Here is a 21,484-nt window from a genome sequence, read left to right on the forward strand (position 1 = left end):
TCGTTGCTTGGAGTATTTTCAGGCGAAGTAAATGGAAAGGTGGCGCCAAGGAGACACAAATCGCGCGACTTGCCCTTTTGATACCGCCAAAAAGTACGACGGCTCTCGTTGTTCCACCATTTCGCCTAACTTTCAAGCTGGGCCTCGCTCGCACCTAGCCGCGCCATGGAAGCATTACCTTAATGCGACCCAGAAAGCTCTTTTATTACACTCGTACTCAGGCGCACACATTACGCTGGCCGAATGCTCCGGTACACGCACACGCTCAATCGCCTACATATGCCCTGCTGCTTCTGATCCTATTGCTATGCTGAATTGAAAAAGAAAGAAAAAGAAGAAGCATAGTTCTGCCACTTTTTAGTCGCCAAACGTCTTTTTTTTGGAATTCTAATGTTTTTCATCGTGATTAATCCTTTTCTGTCCCCGATCCCTTAGTACGTTTCACGAAAATAATTAGTTTTTTATCTTTTTGGAAAGATTATCGCGACCGGGACGACTAGACGATGGTTGATAATCATTAACGATGTTTTTAGGAGTCTTTAATATTTTTCAAAATTTAGTCACGGACCATTTTATGGCCGGGAAGCGCGGTAGCGGCTCGCTCAAATTCCAACAGAGTGGTTTCATATAAATTCAAATGGCTCGACACGAAATATCTCGCTCTCGGTGTAACTTTAATCTATTGACAAAAACGGCGAATGACTGTAGCCAGAGCCAGCGAGAGGCACTGGCTTTCTCATTCGTTCTTGTTGCATCTATTCTTTTTTCTTATCAAGGATCTCGAGTATATTTTTAGAACAAAATAGCTACGTTATGGATAAAAATCGTTCCACGATTTACACGATGCTAAGAATTACAGTATGGTACCCTGATTTAGTGAACTCAATTAAGGCCAATTAAATGAACATTGTAGTAACATTAGCTGTGTGAAAATGCAAGTACAGTTTTACTTATGAATAATAAATTTCGATATAAAAAACAATTTTGATGTAAGGTTGACAAAGTTAAGCGATATTTCATTAAACGTGGAAATGTATAAAATGCAATGGAACGCCAAGTGTACGATAAATAAGGTTTAAAAGTTGCTTGTCCTCGGTGTTGCAATTGTTTAGAAGAATAGCCATTTTAGCAGTGGCGACGAACGGACGATCAAGGACGTAGATGTTAGTCGCCGAGGGTGATGTCCTCGCCATTGATTGGCAGCCCTGGCCGCGCTCTCGTCAAGGTTCTTTTACTCGGATATATGTATAGCTTTGGTTGCGGATTACGTTGGAAACTGACTTCGATTACCTTTTATTTTCTGTGAAATGGTTCTCGATGCGGTTTAGGCAGTTCTTTATCAAATCTATGATTAATAAAATATCCTATCGATATAGTAAATTAGCATACTAATCGAATAATACACGTAAGCCATGATCGACTCGAGTAAGCCTTGGTTGACTACACGGAACGATTGTAACGTAGAGTACCAAGAAGAGTAAGCCATTCTACGCAATAATTTTATTCTTTATATCCCCCGTGAAAATAATTATTCTATGCGCATGAAAATATTCGGATAACGTTAGAAGAAATTAAAAAAATGATCGGTAGATAAGGAGTTTATGTATTTAATTTAAGAATAAACTCACAATCAGATACGCGTAGAAGCACAAAAATAGTTTCGTAAGAGAATAACGAATAAAAATTGTCGAAGCTCGTATACGTCTATTACACCGCGTTTCTGAAATAATATCGTTGATGAATGAAAATATAGAGATTACGCGAAGTCAGAAGGTCGATAATAGATTTCGAAAGTCTGAAGAAAGTTGCCGCTGTTTCCATTTCTGATCGGTGTGTCCTTATTCAACCGTTTGACGTTTCCTTCGAAACGTCGCGTCGTTTCATTTCCCAGCTATCGGTATCGCTGTCGTCATCGGGACAGACGTTGCAATGGACATTGTATCGAGATCTCGACCGCGAGGTGTGCTCGCGAATCGATCTATTACAGCTTACCTTTCTACGATAACTGCGTTAACCAGTTTTTTCTCCCTCCTGCCCTTTCACAACAAGAAATTCAATCTTCAGGCTGGTCGATAGAATCAAATTACAAACACTACATCTAGCGTCGTTCTTCAAACTGTATCCACCTTATACGTCCACTCTGAACGTTCCAAACGATGGTCAAGTTTCATTCAATTCAATTTGTAATATCATTTTTCAAACACCTATCGTTCATACACCCTACTACCTCCTTTTTTAACTATTCGTTCCTAACGTTCGATATTTTCCCTCCGTCGATATTTCTTCGTTCCATCATCATCGCTTTTTCATTTTTCCCCCAACCAACCTAATCATATTCATCATCAACGCTGATCACCGCGATCGAAAAACCCGCGTCCTCACTCGACATCGAGTGAGACAACGACTCGCCCTATTCCTCGCTAGGTCCGCCCAGCAAAGAAACGGCGCGCATCCGGCGTTCTCGATAATCGACTGGCGTGTACCGAATAATGAACGTTTCATCGAGGTCACGATCTTCGGGAGCGACGTTAGAAGCAGTGTCGGCACTTCGCATCGCCTTCCATCCTCTCTCTCTTTCTCTTCCTGTTCTCCTCTTTCCCTTCCTATGCTTTTTACCCCTCTACCGAGGTTTCTAATCGGGAAATAAAAGCGGGGAAAACGGACCGTACGAAAAGAGGCGTTTCTCGATTGGATCCGACGATCGATCGTTCGTCGACGATACCGAACATTCCCGCGTGCGACTGCGAATTATAGGCATGGGCCGTGTGCACGGCTCGACTGACCGAGTTTGCGTTGGTGTTGGAGGTCCCATTGATTTCCTGGCCCATGTCAAGGCTGCACGCGAGGAACCCCCGTTCGCCTCCGACCACCCACAACCTCCGTCAACCCCCTTCGACCTCCTGCGACCGCCAACCCCACCCTCGTCGCGGCCAGCAGCCCGCGACCAACGTTTCACTTCATGCCGACTCTCTGTTCCTTTCTTCCCCTCTTCTTTCCTCTTCCTCGACCCCGTGTCGTCTCTCTGCGTCCGCCAGGAACGAATGCACCGTATGCACTCGTTCCGTCTGCGACGAACGTACTTATCTGCAGCCAGACGTCGTTGTTTCCGAGCGATTTTCGCTGCCGTGAACATCGCGTCATAAGAAGTTCGTTTTCAGGGGTTGATAATACTACTGGCTTTGATTTAGAGTATAGTTAGTTGACGATGAAGTTTTAAATAGCCGAGGTGATTATCGTAGAGTGGCTTTGACTTAACGCGTTTACTACGTACGTTAGGGATACTGGTTGACGCATAATTTCGCGTTTCATACCGATTCGTATGCGGAATGCAAATGAAAAATTATGAAAGTTGGAGAAAAAAGTTTGTAGAATAATTCGCGCGAAGGACGTATGTTAAGTTTTTCGATGGAGAAACAGATTTTGTATGAAAATTATTATTTAATATACGAGGCGTGCGGAGAGAGGTGGCACGAGTTATTTTAATTTGAGAAAAGATCGTGGCTGAAGTTTTGTATGCTTCGAAATATTAAAACGCTTTATTACACGTGTTAAAACCTTGAAAATTCATAGCAAAATTCTGTAGACAAACTTTGCATGCGATTACTTTATCCCCTGCTTATCTCGTTTTTTGCGAAAAAAAAAGAGAAATCCATTTCCAGTGAGTTTCTCATATAAAATAGATAATGAAAATGTGACCGACAATGGGCGCGTTAAAAGGGCATAAATAGTTTGGGATAAACGAAGAGAAAAATTTTGTTATTAAGAGTTAAACTTAAAAGTTTACTTTAACTTTATATCCTTACACTTTGCTCTCTAACGACGGCTGAGATTAAACGTATTAAAATATATGCATTATTCTCTCGACTCAAGGAAACGATTCCAATTAACATAAAAGGGAAACGTAGAATTCTGCGTTATAATATTTCCATCGAGCGTAGCTATAACACCGTGTCTCGACATTGCGTTGCAATTACTTAGAAACTGTAAGAAACTGCGTGTCGTTTCCAGTTCGCGACTGAATCGCGAGTAAGCAAAGATCGAGACTTGCAGGGTGACTGTTAAATAGTTCGGCTAATTTCTCGACCTGTATATGCCGCAGAACCACCGCATTAACTTGAAAATAATACGAAAAGTATGGACATTGTCACGACATGGTTGCTGGTTTGCTTGCGGGAGAGAACGACCGCATATTAATCGTGACACCCGGCGTTGTGCACGAATTTACGAGCTCGAGGGTCGCGAAACGAAAATTCAGAAGCGGTCGGGAAAGTCTTTGAATCGCGTGACCACTCGACCCTCCATTGTACCTTGTACTTAACTCGGCTGTTAACAACTCTGACCGATACGTTTCGCGGTTTTTATATAATTCGCGCTGCGGTAAAGTCGATCGTGTCGACTTTTCGTGGCGAGAGAGAGTTTTTCAAGAACGAGGGGCGGTCTCGTGTTTCGAAAGTTAAGGTTTCGAGAGCGTGTTCTCGTGTATTAGAGACACAACATGCAGCCGGTACACCGAGTGTATACGCTTTGCTGCAGACGCCAGTGAGTTCCTAAGGGAGATCAGTGTACGATGGCCGGAAGTTTTAGAAAGAACAGAGTGCGAGGCGAAAGTTTTAGAAGCGAAGTGGGAGTACTTGCGAAGATTAGGGCGGCAGATTTTGTTATTGGTACGTCATGAGGATAGTTTTCGTTTGAGATTTCGTTTGCCGGTAATTAGACCACGGATGTTCGTACGTTTATAAAACTTACGGAATATGAAGATCACAGAGGAATGTCAAACTATGTCAAAATGTTTTCCGATAGTAATTTTTAATCCACTCACGTATTACCAGATAATACCGATTCTGTTCGATTTGTTTCTGCAGTTCCTTTGGAAAATCATACGCAAGAAATATCGATTTTTAAAGTATTGATTATTTCATCTTGGATATTATTAGGTTTCTTTCGTTTTATAAGGAAATAATAGACGCACAATGTTTTTTGTTTTATATTAGTTTATTGAATTATGCACGGACATAATAAGGAAATATAACGAAATAGATCATACCTAATTCAATAAAATAAAATAAAATAGAAATTGTTCATCTATTATCACCTTATGAAACGAAAGCAACTTTTCGGACAACCTAATAGGTATTTTGTTAGATTTTTTGCAAAACTTTATGAATTTATCTATCGCCAAAACGATATCTTTGGGTCCAATAGATTGTTCTCATTTTCTATTGTATTATATTAAAATATATCCTTTTAACTACTAGATTACGCGAAGCTCAGGAAGTCAACAGAATTACACTTATCAAATATTTTCCCTGTAACCATCGTATGTAAAGATATACAAAATATCTAAAATAATTTGTAACAGGTCTTCGCGTATATGAACTACATTTATGTGAACGAAATTTTAGTAAATGCCTGATTAAACAAACTCCTGCTGGTCGAAGCTACCTATCTGAACGTGAACTTTTACTGCAATACCTACATGAACAAGAAATCGTAGATAGAATTTAGAATAAGCGAGCTGCCATTACACGAACGATACAAATTATTTATATACAAATTACTTATTCCTCAACAATTTTATATAAACGGAGCTCTGTTGTATTTTATAATATTTAGTGAAACAAATGTCCATTTAAATTGCAAATTTGCAAAAAATCTGTAGTCCATTCACGTTAAAAGTTACTGAAAAATTCCATATAATTTTGCTAATTGATCACTCGAGGAGACAACTTGGTAATTGACAATGAGAAAGTTTTGTTTTTATCTAGGTACTTCGTATATTGATACTTCGTCGATGGTAGTTCAGAAAGATGAAGTGGAAAGACAAACTTTGTTCAAAGGTTCGCGGTAATAACATATAACGTATCAATAATAATATATTGAACGAAAAGGTGATTGCAAATTGGATAAATGTACGCAGGAATGAAATTCGCTTGATTATCCTTAATTTCCACGATTGCCACAAGTACCAACGATCCTGTTGAGAGCTGGTAGAATGATAGGCTCGCTGGAAATGAATACGAAACCTCATTAGGTTAGAAGGATGAGGACTAGGAACTATTGAATAATTAAGTAAAGCTGGAAAGACGTTATGTTCGAATCGGATGGCGGATGGAATGATTAGCATCGATCTCTAGCGATGATTTCCTGGAAATCCTCGTCTCGTGGAATATGTAATTTGCGGCGGCAGTGGTATAGGCCAACGCGTAGTCAGACCTAGGTCGGATTCGATTGAACCGCAGTACGCCGGATATTGCAGTGACTGAAGAATATTTGATTTCCACGTAACTAGGAAGGTTCGTTCATTGATCTGGATCCTGAATTCTCATGTTTTTTCCACGTCGGTTAAATCTCGAACGATGTTACCTTTCTCCCTGGTGTTCTAACCGTGAATTTTGATCTCCGTCGTATTTGCATTATAATATTACAGATATCTTTCGGTTCGTATACGAATAAAGGGAATATCCAGGTTAAGAATCGTCTACCTCGACAAGCCTTATGTATTAATTCCAAGCCGAGAAACGTTAGTTAGCGATAAAAAGTAGCAGCTATTCAGTCAGCAAAATGTAACGGATACCTGTGAGCGTAATCCGTAAGCGGGGTAATAATAAGCGAGTTGCGCGTTACCCTCGCGTTCACCGCTATTGTTTTATAACCATAATTAACAGCGTCTAAATAAATGAAGTCGGAGGGTTAATAACGCGCATTGTAAACGGCGCATTCAGCAACTCGGCTTTTCACCGACGTACACGAGTGTCGTTTGGTCGCTTCTAATTAATTCTTCAAACGGTTCTTGCACAATACGAAGGTCGGTCGCAATATTTGCAAGTGTTTCCATTGTTTTCACCCCGCCCCATTCCATCTCTATCGTTCTCGTTTGCATGTTTTGTCCATTTTTTTTTGTAACGATTCTTTCGAGTTCCTTTCCCCCGCCCCTTCCATGAAAAGCATTATCGCATCAAGCCGAACGGAAATTTCACGATAATCGCGGCTCGTGTATGACGGCCGGAAATCATTAAAAGCCCAACCCCAGCTGGCTCTGTGTATAGTTTCATCAATCATCTCTCGTAAGCGCGCATTAATAATCGTTTACTATTAAATATGCATTCGTTTGTCGTCCAGTCAGTTCTTCTCACCCTTCCACAAACAATGTTCTCTGTTCGCGCCAACTTTCTCTCCCGTGTGTTTCCATTCTCATTCGATATTAATCGTCGCGTTACTAGAAACTTTGTTTCTTCGGTGCTTTGATTTGTTTCTCTTTTCAAGTTCGGCTCTTATCGAGATGGTCGATATTTTGCGTTCGATAGAATATCGTGAAGTTATTACGGTTCATTAATTTTCTCCTAGGTCTGACGCTCGATATATATACACTGGGCCGCGTTTCAGTTATTTCAAACAGAACGATTAACAGGTAATCGTCTAGTCAATTAGTCGGCGAGATTTAAACGCGTTTGCACACCGCGTTTTAAATGTTTTAAAAGCGACAGCTATTGGTCGATCTACATGACGCGGCCATGTTATCCCACGTGAATTATCAAATTTGCGCGGATTTCCCGCGAGCTGCAATATCGCAATCGAATCGTATCCATTAGTGTCGTTGATAATTAACAGCAGCCCACTGATTTTCAGTTGTTGGCTAGAGACTGCATACGCTCGAAAATACCCCGCGTACTGCTTCGATTTCTGTTTGCCATTGTTTTATTGCCACGCGTAATTATGCGAATTTTTAATCAACGGTTTGACAATGCCTGCTCTCTTTATTTTTCATCTTTATTTTTACTGCAACGTGAACGTTTCGAGAGCTTTAAAAACACAACTCGCTACTTTTCCTCATCTTTGTTTAAGCGAAGATGCCTTACGCTCGCTAAACATTTTCTTTGTGAATGTCGACTAGTAAATTTGCTCCTCGTAAATTACTACGTATAATTGTTTGAACTCGCGAATAATTATCCGTACTTCTAATTACATCTTGATGTGCATAGCTAAGCAGCTGCTCAAAAGCCATGACAGAGAACTCGAACCGTTAAACTTACCTGTACTGTTTGTTAACATTCTTAATACCGTGCTAATTGTCGTTATTTTATGATGAAAAGGTACCATTAATTCAAAGAATATCGTAGAATATAATTGACGATACGAACAATAATGGAATACCGTAGATATCAAATATCTGATATTCTTAAACAAATTTTGTGAAGCTTCTCTGTTTTCAATAAATATTTTTGTATACGTCTTGTACATTATTTTGGAGTTCGGCATTGTCTTTTCTTTTCTACGATTCTTATAAACGTTACGTATATCGTCTAGAATTTAGTGAAAAATAAATTCGCACATTTCATATGCTGCTACTTGATACATTTATCTCACAGCTGAATAAATGATAAACTCCGCAATTATTATATTCGAGCATAAAAATACTCGACACAACAAAATACCATAGATAATCCAAAATTTCAAGGAAAATCTGAATAAATAATATTTCTAACGCTATTACTTTTTTACCACTTGAATTTGCAGGGCTGATCAGTGGTGTGGCTTCTGAACAGTTTAAAGTTAGAAAAGAAATAAGAGAAATGTCTATATCTACCACCTAACGAAACTGTAGAAGAGTATTTCAAAGAATGTCTGTAGCAAATAGCTTAAGCAATTTACAAGTACGTGGTTCGCCGAGTCCAGGAAGTATCGCAGAATTACAAAGTCGAGGCTTGCGAGGCTTCGGGCAGAGGCCGGGCTTGGGAACCCGCGCCACGAAATTGGGATTTCTTTTCAGGAGTTATGCTCTTCAACCGTCATTCATTGTGTCTATCAAAAAAAAAAGGGAAGAAAAAAGAGGGGAACAGAGATAAAAAAAGGAGGGAAAAAGGGAGGAAAAGTGGAAGGAGAGAAAAAAAAAACGCGAGGCAGCTGTGTAACTATATAGAAGCACAGGGGGAGAAAGGAGAATCAGTTTCGTCGGATCGTCGTCGCAAAGTGCGCGCGTTTTACGCTTCCGCGAAAAGTGGGTCAGACCAAGCCGAATGACTTGGCACGTTTTCTCTCGTTTCCGTGGTAGACGATTCTGCCGGCTTTCACGGCAAAAACACGACCATTCGCGACCGCACGAGTATCCGTAGCGTTTTCAATTCCTGTTAGTCCTGCAGCACGCGCCCTTCCGCCCACGAGATTCGCTTTCACGGAACCGTCCAGGGGAAAGATGACGCGCCGCGGTTAACGACATCGTCATTATACGTCGCGAGCGGTGCTCCAAGATCACAGACCTTCTGATCTTTCTTCGACACTTCTCCGCTCTGGAGTCCCGCTTTGTCGCGACCATTCGGAGCAACCGTGGTCTTTACGGATGCTAGCTCGTTTCACGAGAATCTTTCGTCATTTCGAGCGTTCAATTTAACCATCGTTTATATTCTTCCTCTCACTGTTGCATCGATTTTTACACAATTTTTTAAATTGAAGCAACGTTACAGGATTTATATGCGTCTCGACGTATGTATATTTCATGATCATAAATTTCTCGCACGAATATAGTAGATTTCGTTCAGATGAAAAGAAGACGCGAAGAAAAACACTCAAAACAGCGACCTCAAATGTCAAAGAGATAGAGGAGTGAAAGATAGAGATAGATAGATAGATAGATAGATAGATAGAGGAAGAGAGAGAAAGAGAGAGGCAGAGGGAGAAAACGAACGTCCGCTTAGCCCGAAGCCCCGTACCGCTCGAAGAAACGTTGTTTCATATTCCTTGTGTACGTGGAACCCATTTCAGACCCGTTTCAATCATGAAATCGGGGACGTACTACTCGACTATGGAAGAACGGTGGCTGTCCGCCCTTATGGATCTACGACCGGCATATTCACGAAGCTGGGCTTGGACCATGAAAGAGAAGAAGAAAACGTCAATGAAGATGGTGGCAAGAGTACGATTCCGGGTCGAGCTTGGTCCGGGTGACCGAAAAAAGGGAGAATAAGATACGGGGGTGTGAGCTGTAGCCGGATAAAAATAGAATCATCGATGTGGAGGAAACGAAGTAAGGAAGATAGAAAGAAAAGGAACGTTCTCTTCGATAAGAAAAAGAGGGTTGATATGTGTCGGTGGACCAGGAATCGGTTGGCGGTGGGTCGAAGAGAGTGGTGGTAACGACAGCGGTGCGAGAGGGTGGCAACGTAGGAGGATTTGGAGCTCTGCCACGTCGGGAGCACCCTCTTGCTCGAGAGCTCTACTGCGATCACCGATACCACACTACAGAACGTCCGCGGTTGGTACTCTTAGGGGTTTGGAGGAGGCTACAGAGAGGCACGGCCCTCGAGGAGAAAACAGGTGGAACGACCCGAGCTGTGAGCTTGCTGGAAGAGCGTAAATATTGATAATCCCTTCGACTATACCTAACTACCCTCTTGCCATCCTCTTCCTGGATTAGATCGTAGTCTCGGCCAAAATTGTTGCGAGCGGCCCACGGACCGCCTTCCTCGCTAAGGTTAATATCGTTGCGGATTGAACGAGGATTTTGTTGATACGATTTTCTGTAAACAGTTCGATGCGCTACGTATACACGATGGAAATAGGATTGCAACGTAATTAGATGAGCGCCGTTTCGTTGGATAAAGCCATGTCTTTCCCTTCGAGGCTTTAGTTTTCTTCCTGAGAAATTTCGACGTTTCTTTAAAGGGTATCGTTTCCTATCTGTCTGACCTTTTTCCGTTCTTTAATTTTTCTCTCTGACGCAATGTTTGTATTACGGATCCTTTGGATCCAATTCCGGGATCGGATAAAGCCTCGTAAATCAAAAATTATACAATGTATTAGATAACGTTTCCGCTTGAATGTTAACTCGCTCCTTTGTAACGCGTATTATATAACTAGAATCCTTGATTCAGTGTTACTGTTCGTAGCAGCGTTCGTTCTTTATCGATAGTGTTACTGTTATTTTACGATAAAATTAATTTGCCTCTTCTATCAAACGACATCGAGTCGATTAATCACATCTTTTTTATTCTCTTTTATCTCTTGAGATTTCAGACTTATAACCTACATTCTCTATTCGTAACAACAATTTATGAACAATACCTTTCACCGAGGAAAATTGAGAAAAAAGTGACCTCGCTGTAAAACACCGCGTCACTATCGATGATGGTGCATTTTGAAAACTATCTCTATTATTGTAATCGATTAAGCTGTCACTGAAGCGGCGGTTGATAAGTAAACGTGTTAAACATTGTCGGAAAATAGCGCTCGATATCAGGCGCTCGGGTTACAGAAACGTTTGCGGATTACACATATACGAGGCAACTGGATCGCGCGTTAATGCGAGAAGGGATGAGCCGGTACAACTAATTTCAGCTTCGCCATTGTTCTCACGGTACTGCTGTCACTCTCGAGACACTGGCTGTGTACCGACTAAACCTTCCTGCGTCGCACACACACGATCGTGTATTTATTAACCAAATGTATATTCCATTCGGTTATTAAACGTTATAAAGCCAGCATGTTTGCCTTTACGAGACCTTTGATCCTATACAATCCCCTCTCTCGTTCCCTTTCTAGCGTTATACCGTACAAATTCAGTAATTTTGTTTCTGATATTATCAGTTTCTGATAATTATCAAGTAACAAGTTCTCTAGTCAGTTCTCTAGTGTTTTTGTCATTCGTTAAATTACTTTGTTGGCATTTTATGAATTACGAGTCGTGATAGAATCGTTGAAGTAGTATAGGTAAATAAATGTCGAGTCAGAGAGAGGCACGGAAAGTCGAAAGATGAACTTTAGGAAAGATACATAGGAGATAAACGATCGGGGGAGAAATTTTTCGCGTTGAAACAGAAGAGGCACGTTTAAGACGAAAACTAAACGTAGCCTAATTAGAGAGCAGCTGCTACGATCGGACGACGTAATAATTGCTCGACAAATGAATTTTTTAATGTAACAGCGAACGCGTCGCGACTATTAAAGCGCGAGACGACGACAAGGCGTCTTGAAGTCACGAGGGGTGGCGTCATTGTGATCATTGAAAGAGCGTGTGCGCCCGGCTGGTGTGTCGTATGTCTGGGCATGCAACGTAGCCTGCATGTTTCCGCTCATTTACATGCAATCACGAACGTACATGCAGACACCGGAGAAGGTTGTACACTGTACAACCTCGCAGCTTCGTATTGTCGACGGTACCGTGTCAAAGATAGATGTTTCGCGTATACACGCTTGCACGTGGACTTGAAATCGTATGTAGAATCAGATGGTCGAAAATGCGATCGCAACGTAACGCGCGCGTAACTCAAACGAGGTGATTGTTTTTCTCGCCCTTCTATCGCGCCCATTATAGCCGTTTATCGACCAATTTCGCGTGCCTCGATGAGTGTGCATGCACGGCTCACCGCAGGCGAAACACGTAATCGAGATATAGGATTATGGATCATTAATTAAATCCTTGCACCTAGCTCGCGCCGTAGAATCAGCTGCAAGTCTATCGATTGCCAGCGTGTGGTATTCTAGGCACATTAGGCTTCGTCGATTAACTTCGACTCGGCGTCCGTTCGAGGTCACGACAAGAGAGAGAATTATTCTCGGAGAGTTTGTCGGAGACTCGAGTTCGTGAGTTCGCCTAATGTGAGCGCGTGACTGTCTCACCGCGGAGGTGGGTGTACATCAACTTCGAACGGAACACAGCGTAAAGTTCAAAGAGACCTTCGCATACACGCGGCAAGTCCGCCAACAGTTTCAGCGTCTATCGATTTAGACGTGCTCGGCTACGTTTCTACCCTCGCAAATTACGCGTCTCTACTTTTGGTGGTCTGACATCACGTCCGGGTTTTCAGATTACGCACGGATACCGGTGCATTTACCGATCTTACGCGATTACACGTTCTATTTGGCTGCCTCGTTCGAGCAGCGAGACGCTGTTAGAAATAGAATCACGTTGGATGGTAAAACCATCGGATCGACTAGAATCTTTCTTTTTTAGGCGATTCGACGATTACTTGCTTCGCGAACGTGTCGTTTGCGATAAAATCGGATTAACCTCGAAGGAAACGGAAACGCGATACATCGAGCGAGGAATAAAAAGACAGGGAAGAAATTGTACTTACGCGGCTTGCGCGAACGGAGCACGATGCGTGGCGGGCAGCAACGCGACCGTGGCCGCGAGGAGGGCGAAGCTCCAGGAGGCGGCGCGGAAGGACATCGTATTATCCGTGGAACAAGACGGGATGTCCACGTTCGAGGAGAAGCACGGCGCGTTGCCGTTCACGATGACGACGAGGACAACGACAAGGACGTCGACGAGGACGTCAGCGGATGTCCTGAGGCGTTGTTACCTGGCGCGTTGACCCGGCGCCTCTCTGCGTGCCGTCCGCGTCTCACCCTCCCTCCTTCCTCCTCCTCCCACCCTACCTCCCACCCACCCGCCCCGCCCTCCTACCTCCGTCTTGCTCTCTCCGTCCGCTTTTCGCTCTCTCCGTTTTCCTTGTACTTTTTCCTCTTTATTCACGGTTCAGCCTGGTCTGCTTAGTAAAGTCAGCTACTACTTGAATTTCACCCAGATGTCTTGGCTTCACTGACACTCGCGTTCGACGTTTCCTCGGAAACACTGTGTATCGCAGCTCGAAATCCAATCACCTCACACGATCTCTTGCTCGCGGCCGAGCCTCGAGAGACCGGTGCTCCTCGAGCTCTCGCGCGGAGAGTAGTAGTCTCTCTCCTCTTTGTCACTCGCCACTAGATCACAACGAGATCTTTCCTTTCCTACTTTCTCCAACGTATATAACAACTTTCCTCTCTCTTTTTCTTTCCCTCGATCTGTATCGTTCTCTTTTCGTTTCGAAGCTTCGCAGAGTACGTGCGATTATCGTGTACCCGTGTCACACCAGCGTTCGTTATCTTTGTGGCTCACTGATTTAACGCATACATCATAGTCCCCGGGTCGATTTTCACGATATTATTAACGCGCCTTCTATTTCCAACCCTGCGACGCAGGTTTCACGAGTACGATGCTTTCCTCTGTTCACTAAATCGCGCGATGCTCCGGCGCGAGCTTTCCTTCCAAACGCACTGCTTTTTACTTCCGCGAGCGTTCTCTCCTCTGACGGCTTACACCTTCTGGTTCAATTTTGTCGGCGAGACGAGACGAGCCTGTCGTTCCTCCGTTTTCGTTCACCTGGGAAAGAAGGACGAGGACCAACGTTATCTGGGGAACAGGGAACGATCAAGGGGCTTGTGTGGTGGAGGAGGGAGATAGCGGCGAGATCCTCTTCGAAGAGAACCCTCTCTTCCGTTCTTTTCGTCCTACAAGCACGGAGCCGCCTGATCGTAGAAGATGTCCTGCCGCAGGCTCCGCTTCCTAGGGATCCTTCCTTCCACGATGGACATTCTTCTCTCTTCTCCACTCTCCTCGCTCTCGTTCGCTCTCGCACTCTCGCTCGCTCGCTCGCTCTCGCACTCTCTCTCGCTCTTCTCACGGGGACACTCGGTCAGCACCCGCGCTACACCGCTACGCGCTCGGGAGTGGCGGCTCTCGCGTCTAGCCCGGCCGTACCAGCGCGCAAGCGCTCTTCCTTCCTCTCTTCCTGCCTGCTTCCCTGCCTATCTCTGCCTGACTGCCTGTTTCGCCTGCCTGCTTGCTTCGCCTACCTGCTTTGCCTGTCTACCTGCCTTACCTGCCTGCCTGCTTGTTCCCCTGCTTACCTTGCCTTGCTCTTTCGTCCCTGATTAGTCCTCCCGTATCTGGCTGCTTCGAAACCACCCAGGATGCTTTTCACCTCCGTCGACTACTTTCCTGACTGCCTATTTCACTCCAAGCTTCTTTCCTGCGAGCGTATTTTCCTCTCGTTGGAATTTACCCGTGGTTTTCTTTGATTCGCTGTTTCAAGGCTTCGTAATGGATGACAACGAGAATAATTCTTTATTTCCTTTCGTTTCCTTCCGTCCCCCTCGATTCGTGTTCTTTCTTTCCTCGGTTGTCGAGAATCGGACGTTTAGCCCGCGGTCTTGAACTACTGACTCGATTCTATACAGTTTCGCTCGCTTTCGAGATTCGTGGAATGTTTTAGTTATACCGGTTCCTACGCGATAAATGTTTACTTTGTCGTTCTTTTTCTAGGGCATGGAAAATTTTAATTCTTTTAGTACAAACCGAAATTAACGACTCTTATAAATTAGTCGTCCCTTTCGCGCCTGACCAGATCAAGACACTTACCGATTATTCTTTCTTGTAATTTCCTATTTCACTCGAATTTATGGATTCTTAACCACTTGTGTCAACGACATGGAAAGATAAGAAACATTCTTCTTCCAACTGTATCTAAAATTTACGTCTATTATATACCAGCATCTGAGAATCTTTCGTTCCAACAAAGGAAGTTGTTCCGTGTTTAATTTTGAACTTTGCATATCTGCCGGTTGCCTGTACAGAGGACGGGGTTGGCCGAGGTTCATTCAGCGCGTGTATCGTTAAACACCGGTTTACGTCACAAAGACGAAATACACAGGCCGACAAAAGGGAAAGAACGTATGTACATATGCACGTGCACACGTTCGCGTAAGAAAATCCGCGCCTCTCTTGCGTGCTGGCTAGTGAAGCAGAGTAATTGGAATCGTCGCAGGCCGACCAGATGCACATTCTTTCCGACCGCGTGATTCTGAATCGAAAGCACTCTTTTTCCTTCTTTCTGTGCTTGCGGGACAAACATTGAATACGCAGTGCAAACGCGCGTCTGCGCGTGCACACCTGCGTACTCAAACCGACCACGCAAACCGTCAGGTATCCCGTTCGAAACCTTTCGATGCAATTGCTCGTGAAAGCCTGTCTTTGTGGGTGCCCGATTCGTCGAAAGCTTTTTCCGCTTTTCCAATTTTTCTTCCTCTATTTTTTTTTCCCATTTTTTATTTTATTTCCGATATCGAGATATACGCACAATATGCGTTCTTCGTGGCATTTCTTTATCGATGGTTTCTGACCCTGTCTCGATTATCGAGTTGCTAATTTTTGTTTGTTCCTCCGATCGAAGGTTTAAAAGCGCACCGTGCTATTCAGCCTTTTTTTTCGAATATATTTTTCGATTTCAAAAGGATATCGTTGATGTAGCTCTGGTTTTGTTCCTTGCGTACAATAGAATGGCGAGGATAAAACGAGGGAGTATACGGGGCAAGTTTTATTGGCCTCTTTCTACCGCAGAGCGTGCTACTGCTGAAAACGGGATGCGACACACGATGCTGCCTTAAGATTTCGTATAGGAATGTCTGAATACACCGCGAACGCGTGGCCTGTAACGTAGTCTGAATTTTAGGGTGATGTTAGTACGACATTGGTTTTCGATGTCTCGTGCCCGGTATACACAGTTCATAAAAATGTAGAAATAAGGGCGCGGAAATCTTGTCGCGACGAAACACGTGACTTTCGAAGTCTAAAGAGTTACGATCGATTTCTTCCTAGAAGATTAACTCATCGTTTTCGTCGCTTTCCATTTACTTTTTTATCCTCAAGTTATATCAATTTTGCGACCACAATAAACAAAAATTTGAATTAAACGAGAGATTCGTTTTCGACGTTGCATACTCCAAAAAAAAAAAAGGAAAAAGAAAAGTGAAAAAACAAAGATTCTGCGCATATTAAATTATTCGATCCATCAAAATTGTATTTTATTTTCCATTACATCGTGTCACGAAGCGTAAGGTAGCATCAAATGAGTCGTCTACCATGGCCATGAAAGTAAACGAACCACCACCAAGCGTAGTTAGCAATCTATCAGGTTAAGCACATCTATATGTATGTAGGAGCCTCGTCAGAGAGCGTTCGAGCTTTGAGGGACACTTTTCCGTGCTTGCCATTGATTACAAAGGAGGATGCCGGCATACACGATAACGACATACACGATGTGGACACCGAAACAAGAATTTCAGTTGCGATTTTAACAGGAAGGGTGCTTGGTATCGGTAGTGTTCGCGAATTAACCGAGCGCAAGGTTTCGCCCGGTGCATTCGCACGGCTGAATGTGCAGGAAGTGAGCCGCGAATGAGAGAGAGGTCAGAGGGCGAGCGTTGGTTGTCCGAACGAGGACAGAGACAGAGGGGAACAGAGTCGATATTACGGTTCTCGAACTATTGCTCGCGCAAAAGTTCGTTCGACGGTTTAACGGTGGCATTTCGCGGTAACTCGAGAACCCATTGTCGAATCTTCGTTGCATATCGACGGGATCGATCCCTGCCGCGATCCTCGAAACTGGAATACCTTTTCAAGGGCTCTTCCTCTATCCTTCTTTGTATTCGTCTCTCTGTTTCCATCGGTCTGGTTACCTCTTTCCGTTACTTTCGCGCGTTTAATGAATTCGGTCAGTGAAACTTCGGCAAACCGTTGGTCAATTTTTACTCGAAAGCCGGTATTGTTACGAACACACATATTGTTACGAACACACAGACAGAATTGACGAAATATCATGCGAAGCATCACACGTGTTGCGTTACAAATATTGCGTTTGACACGCGTGTAATCGAGTTTTCCATTCGATCGAATCACGCCGGGAGCAAGTGGTCATTTCGAAACCGATACCGTGGGATGTTCCGGTGAAACGAATCGGTCAAGAGGTTGGATCAACGGGTTGAATAGAGAACGAGAGAATATTCGAAAGTATCTTTGGGTGGTCTCGAACGATCGTCGACCTTCTCCGATGTATATTGGCCACGGCGAGTTATTACGAGTCGGCGGCGATTTTATTTCGCATGGATGCGAGTTCGCGGATCTGAAAAGCTTCTATCACGAGTCGCTTGAACCGCTTAATACGTACAAAGAATATTTTTCCCCTGCATCAGCCGGCTCTCTTGCTCACATTTCTGTACGTCATCGATATGGTCGGTCGTTGTCTACTCCGAGTCACTCGGTTAGCCACGCTATTTTGATATTTTCTAAGAAGCGCTCGCTCTAATTTCAGCCACCTGATTGAACGTTCTTTCCCACCCCTTTCGCTAGCCGCCGTCTCACTGCCACCGTTACTGAAGTCTACTTTAATTTCCTTCAGCGTTTTGTTTCTCTTTCATAAACGCGGATTATAGCAGGGGAAACGCTTTTGTATCTCGTCGCGCTCGCGTCTCGGTACATATTTACCCGTGGCGGGTCGACTCGGAATATAATTGTGATCGTCGTGAAGGAGAAGCTTTGGCAGAAACTAGGAGCGTGTAAGGGTAGAGAAAAAAAGAAGACGAAGGAGGTGGAGGGTATGGATGTTGGGAGGCTAGAGGCAAACGACGAGGAAAAGAAGAAGGAAGAAAAGGAGCTTGCAGAGCGGCAGTCGAATTTCCGGGGATGAAAATAATCCTCGAGTGTCCCGGCGGGGTCTCGGTAAATTCCTCGATTCATCGAATTCGTAGGACTCGCCTTCCTCGCCCCCGTCCGATCGGATCTTTCTTTCGTGGCAGCTTCGTTTCCGGGTGTACATTTAAAACTCGATAGAAGAGAGGAAAAAAGCAAAAGGAGGAGGAGGAGGAGGAAAAAGAAGTAGAAGAAAGGGAAGAAGAGAGAGATTTCGTTCGACGTTGGTTAAGATTCTTCCTCTATTTGATCTCACGAGTAGAGAGAAGAGGATGGAAGGAAGCGGAAAAAGGACGAAACGGCGCGGTTCTCTGTACGGAAGGATTCCGACCAGCGTCTGTCGTCGAACGATAGAAAAATATTTGAGGACGGCGTCGAGAGGACGCGGCTCGATAAATTTCTTTATTCCAGCAGTTTGGAAAATTGGATTTTATTCGAAATAAAGATCCGCTCCGGTGCTTATCGGGGCCGGACGGATAGAAACGGTATCGAAATGTAAAGCTCCAGAGACACACGATCGATCACCCCTCTTCCCCGCGTTCTACATTCTCATTCGGACACGTTTGACAGGAGCGTCTGCTCCTGTCGGCCGACAGGCCACGTCCAGCACGTTATTTCCTTCTTAACGCGTCCACGGGGATGCCAGCTAATTAAAAGGTAGAACAGCAGCCTCTATCCGCGTTAATAACCGCATCCAGCGTGTACGTCGCCGTACCTCCAGCGCGTTCCATTTAAAATTAGTCGAGGCTTAACGCGACGCGTGTTCCTCGCGAACACGTGTATACGAAGAAGTATCTCTTCTTTTCTTTTTTTCTTTTCTTTGCAATCTTCACGCGCGGCGTCTATACACGCGCGTCTATATATACGTGTCTCTGTTTAAAGGTATAGAAAGCGTGGCCGAGAAGATGCTCGTTAACTGCGGAAAATTGATTCGATGGGAGAAAATTGCCGAAAGAAAGGCAGAATCGAGCGTGGACGCGCGGTTGTTTTAATTAAGGACGCGGCGTTTCGTGGCGAGACGCCTCATTGTGGTGTCATTCGACGCGATCGTACTGCTGTATGGCGGGTTGAGCTGATACTGTCTTCGTCGTTGACCTCGTTGTCCCGGCCGATTACCTTAATCGCAGACAAAAATTATGGACAAAGATTTCTAATTAGCGGTGCGCGACGTCGTCTCTTTTGTCGACCAGTGCTCGTAACAAGCGGGACGGAATGAAACACGGAGTATCAAATATAAAATACCGCCTCTAATTAAGAGACTAACGTTTAATTAAAAGAAGAGGGGCTGCTGCGTCTTAGACGATCGTGCATCTCGAGTAAATTGGAGGTAGTCACGACGAGTCGTGAAACTCGTACACGTTCTTTGTTAGGGTACAACATTGACGTTACCATCGCGATTCTAAAGTTAATCGGTCGTATGAAAAGCGTAAGGATCAGGGCAAAATTATTTTCGATCTAGAAACGATCGTCGAGTTGACGTGTTCGTCAATACGGACTTGTATATTGTACGTGTCATTGTACTTGAGGTGGCGGGTGCGCGAAAGCGCCGAGCATGTTCTTCCCTCGAACCTTCGTCTTACACCGGCACTCGTGAATTCCGCTTCGGCATTCATCACAAAGCGACACGTGCAAGTACTACTTTCACGCCCTTTCTGTCTTTTCCTTTACCGGTTTGTTTGTTTCTCTATTTGCCTGTCTGCTTCTCCGATTTCCACCCCTGTCTTTCGTATCTACGTTGTCGAGCTGAGATTTCCACGCGTCACGAACAAACGCGTGTAATTTTGCGAGTTATAAACGCGTCGAGTTTGTCTTTCGGCGTTTTACCGTGGATCTTCCCGCTTTGCTTCCCTTCGTTTTACCTACTTGTGTTTCCTACGGTTTCGTTTTGATCGATTATTTAGTTGTAATCGACGATGATTTATGTCGGTACAGTATGGCTAAGGTTAATGCTTCGCGCAATGTATTTCTTGAATATTTTCATAGTAGAGGATAAGGGAACTTACGCAAGCGGCGGTTTACGTTGTCTGTGCATACTCGAAAACAGAATAATTTTGCTTACTCTCGATACGTATCTCCTGGCCGGCGCATTTGTCTTCTAACAATGTTATTTATACATACGGAGTGTGATTTCATTCGCGATCTGGAACAACTCGCGACATTACGACTGGATCTATCTTTTCGTACATGTACACGTGTAAAAAGTACGTGTTTCGATGTAATCATATCGTGGGTTGTTATACCGAGAAACGTTTCAAGGCACATTAAGCAGTATTCGATATTTATCTCCGTTTCGTGTTAATATCAACGAAACGTCACGTTCGCCCATTTTGGTTACGATAATATTCATATGTCCGTGCAGTTGCCGGTGGCATAAATTAAACTTTCGTCACACGTCCAAAATTGTCACGAGGTTAACGACAGAACCGAAATAAATTGGCACATATTAAGAGCATTTGCCTCTAGCCCTGGCCTTAGGGTATCGAGGATAGAGAGAAAAAGGGAGAGAGAGAGAGAGAGAGAGAGAGAGAATCCCTCGTAAGTAGCATAGGTCAGTGGTCAGACTCACGCGTTATTTTCATCCCCTCTAATGGCCCAGCTGGGGTACAGTTGTTTCGATTATAACCACGTCGTTCCAACCGTCACTCTAAAACACACACACAACCTCGGAATTCCCACGAAATAATTAATTCGTGGCCAGAATGTTTCGTTTACTTTTATCTTTTATATCGTCCGCCAGTTTCTCAGAACTCGAAATGTTGGTTTATTCGGGGCATAATCTATACTTTTGTTTGAAAAATACGATGACGAAATAAATAGCATGCTGAGGATATCTTTGGTCTCTTAGACCACGTATTTTGTTCAAAGAGAATTAACACGCTCTACGATCGTTTTTAAATTTTACAATACTATTGATTTTATAATTATATCCATTTCTGTTGCTTTGAAATATTCATGGAAAAATTTGTTACCAACGTAGAGACCAGCGAGTTTGAAAAATTCAGTAACGTAAATAACTCGATCAAAATAGAAAGTGAAATTGGAGTTACAGGAACAATAAAACGTGTTAGCAGAACGTTGCGCCTATAATAGCATTTACATACGAATTAATTAAGTTCGAGTATATTAAATTTCCTATGGTTTAATAGTACGTTCACGTAACTACAAAAATGTCACATTATACAAAATGAAATGCATAGAATTTAATTG

The 21,484-nt window shown here is 43.6% G+C and overlaps 1 protein-coding gene and 1 long non-coding RNA gene across 15 annotated transcripts in view; one reads left to right on the top strand and one right to left on the bottom strand.

The window, feature by feature from the left end:
* LOC100645717 (gamma-aminobutyric acid receptor subunit beta) overlaps positions 1 to 13,372 on the bottom strand; it is a 96,160-nt gene extending 82,788 nt beyond the window's left edge. For 5 of the 12 annotated variants that reach the window (XM_048407065.1, XM_048407069.1, XM_048407063.1 and 2 more), the window contains exon 1: positions 13,068 to 13,371. In XM_048407065.1, coding sequence (XP_048263022.1) covers positions 13,068 to 13,162 — 95 coding nt within the window. In that variant the 5' untranslated portion in view covers positions 13,163 to 13,371. Of the gene's footprint in view, positions 1 to 13,067 lie in introns of all 12 variants that reach the window. The other 7 variants (XM_048407067.1, XM_048407066.1, XM_020863570.2 and 4 more) reach the window with 3 other exon arrangements.
* LOC105665948 overlaps positions 1 to 21,484 on the top strand; it is a 217,681-nt gene that overhangs the window by 82,869 nt on the left and 113,328 nt on the right. The gene's annotated exons all lie outside the window — the stretch shown is intronic.

Source organism: Bombus terrestris, chromosome 7, assembly GCF_910591885.1.
Source record: "Bombus terrestris chromosome 7, iyBomTerr1.2, whole genome shotgun sequence".
Lineage (NCBI taxonomy): Eukaryota > Metazoa > Arthropoda > Insecta > Hymenoptera > Apidae > Bombus > Bombus terrestris.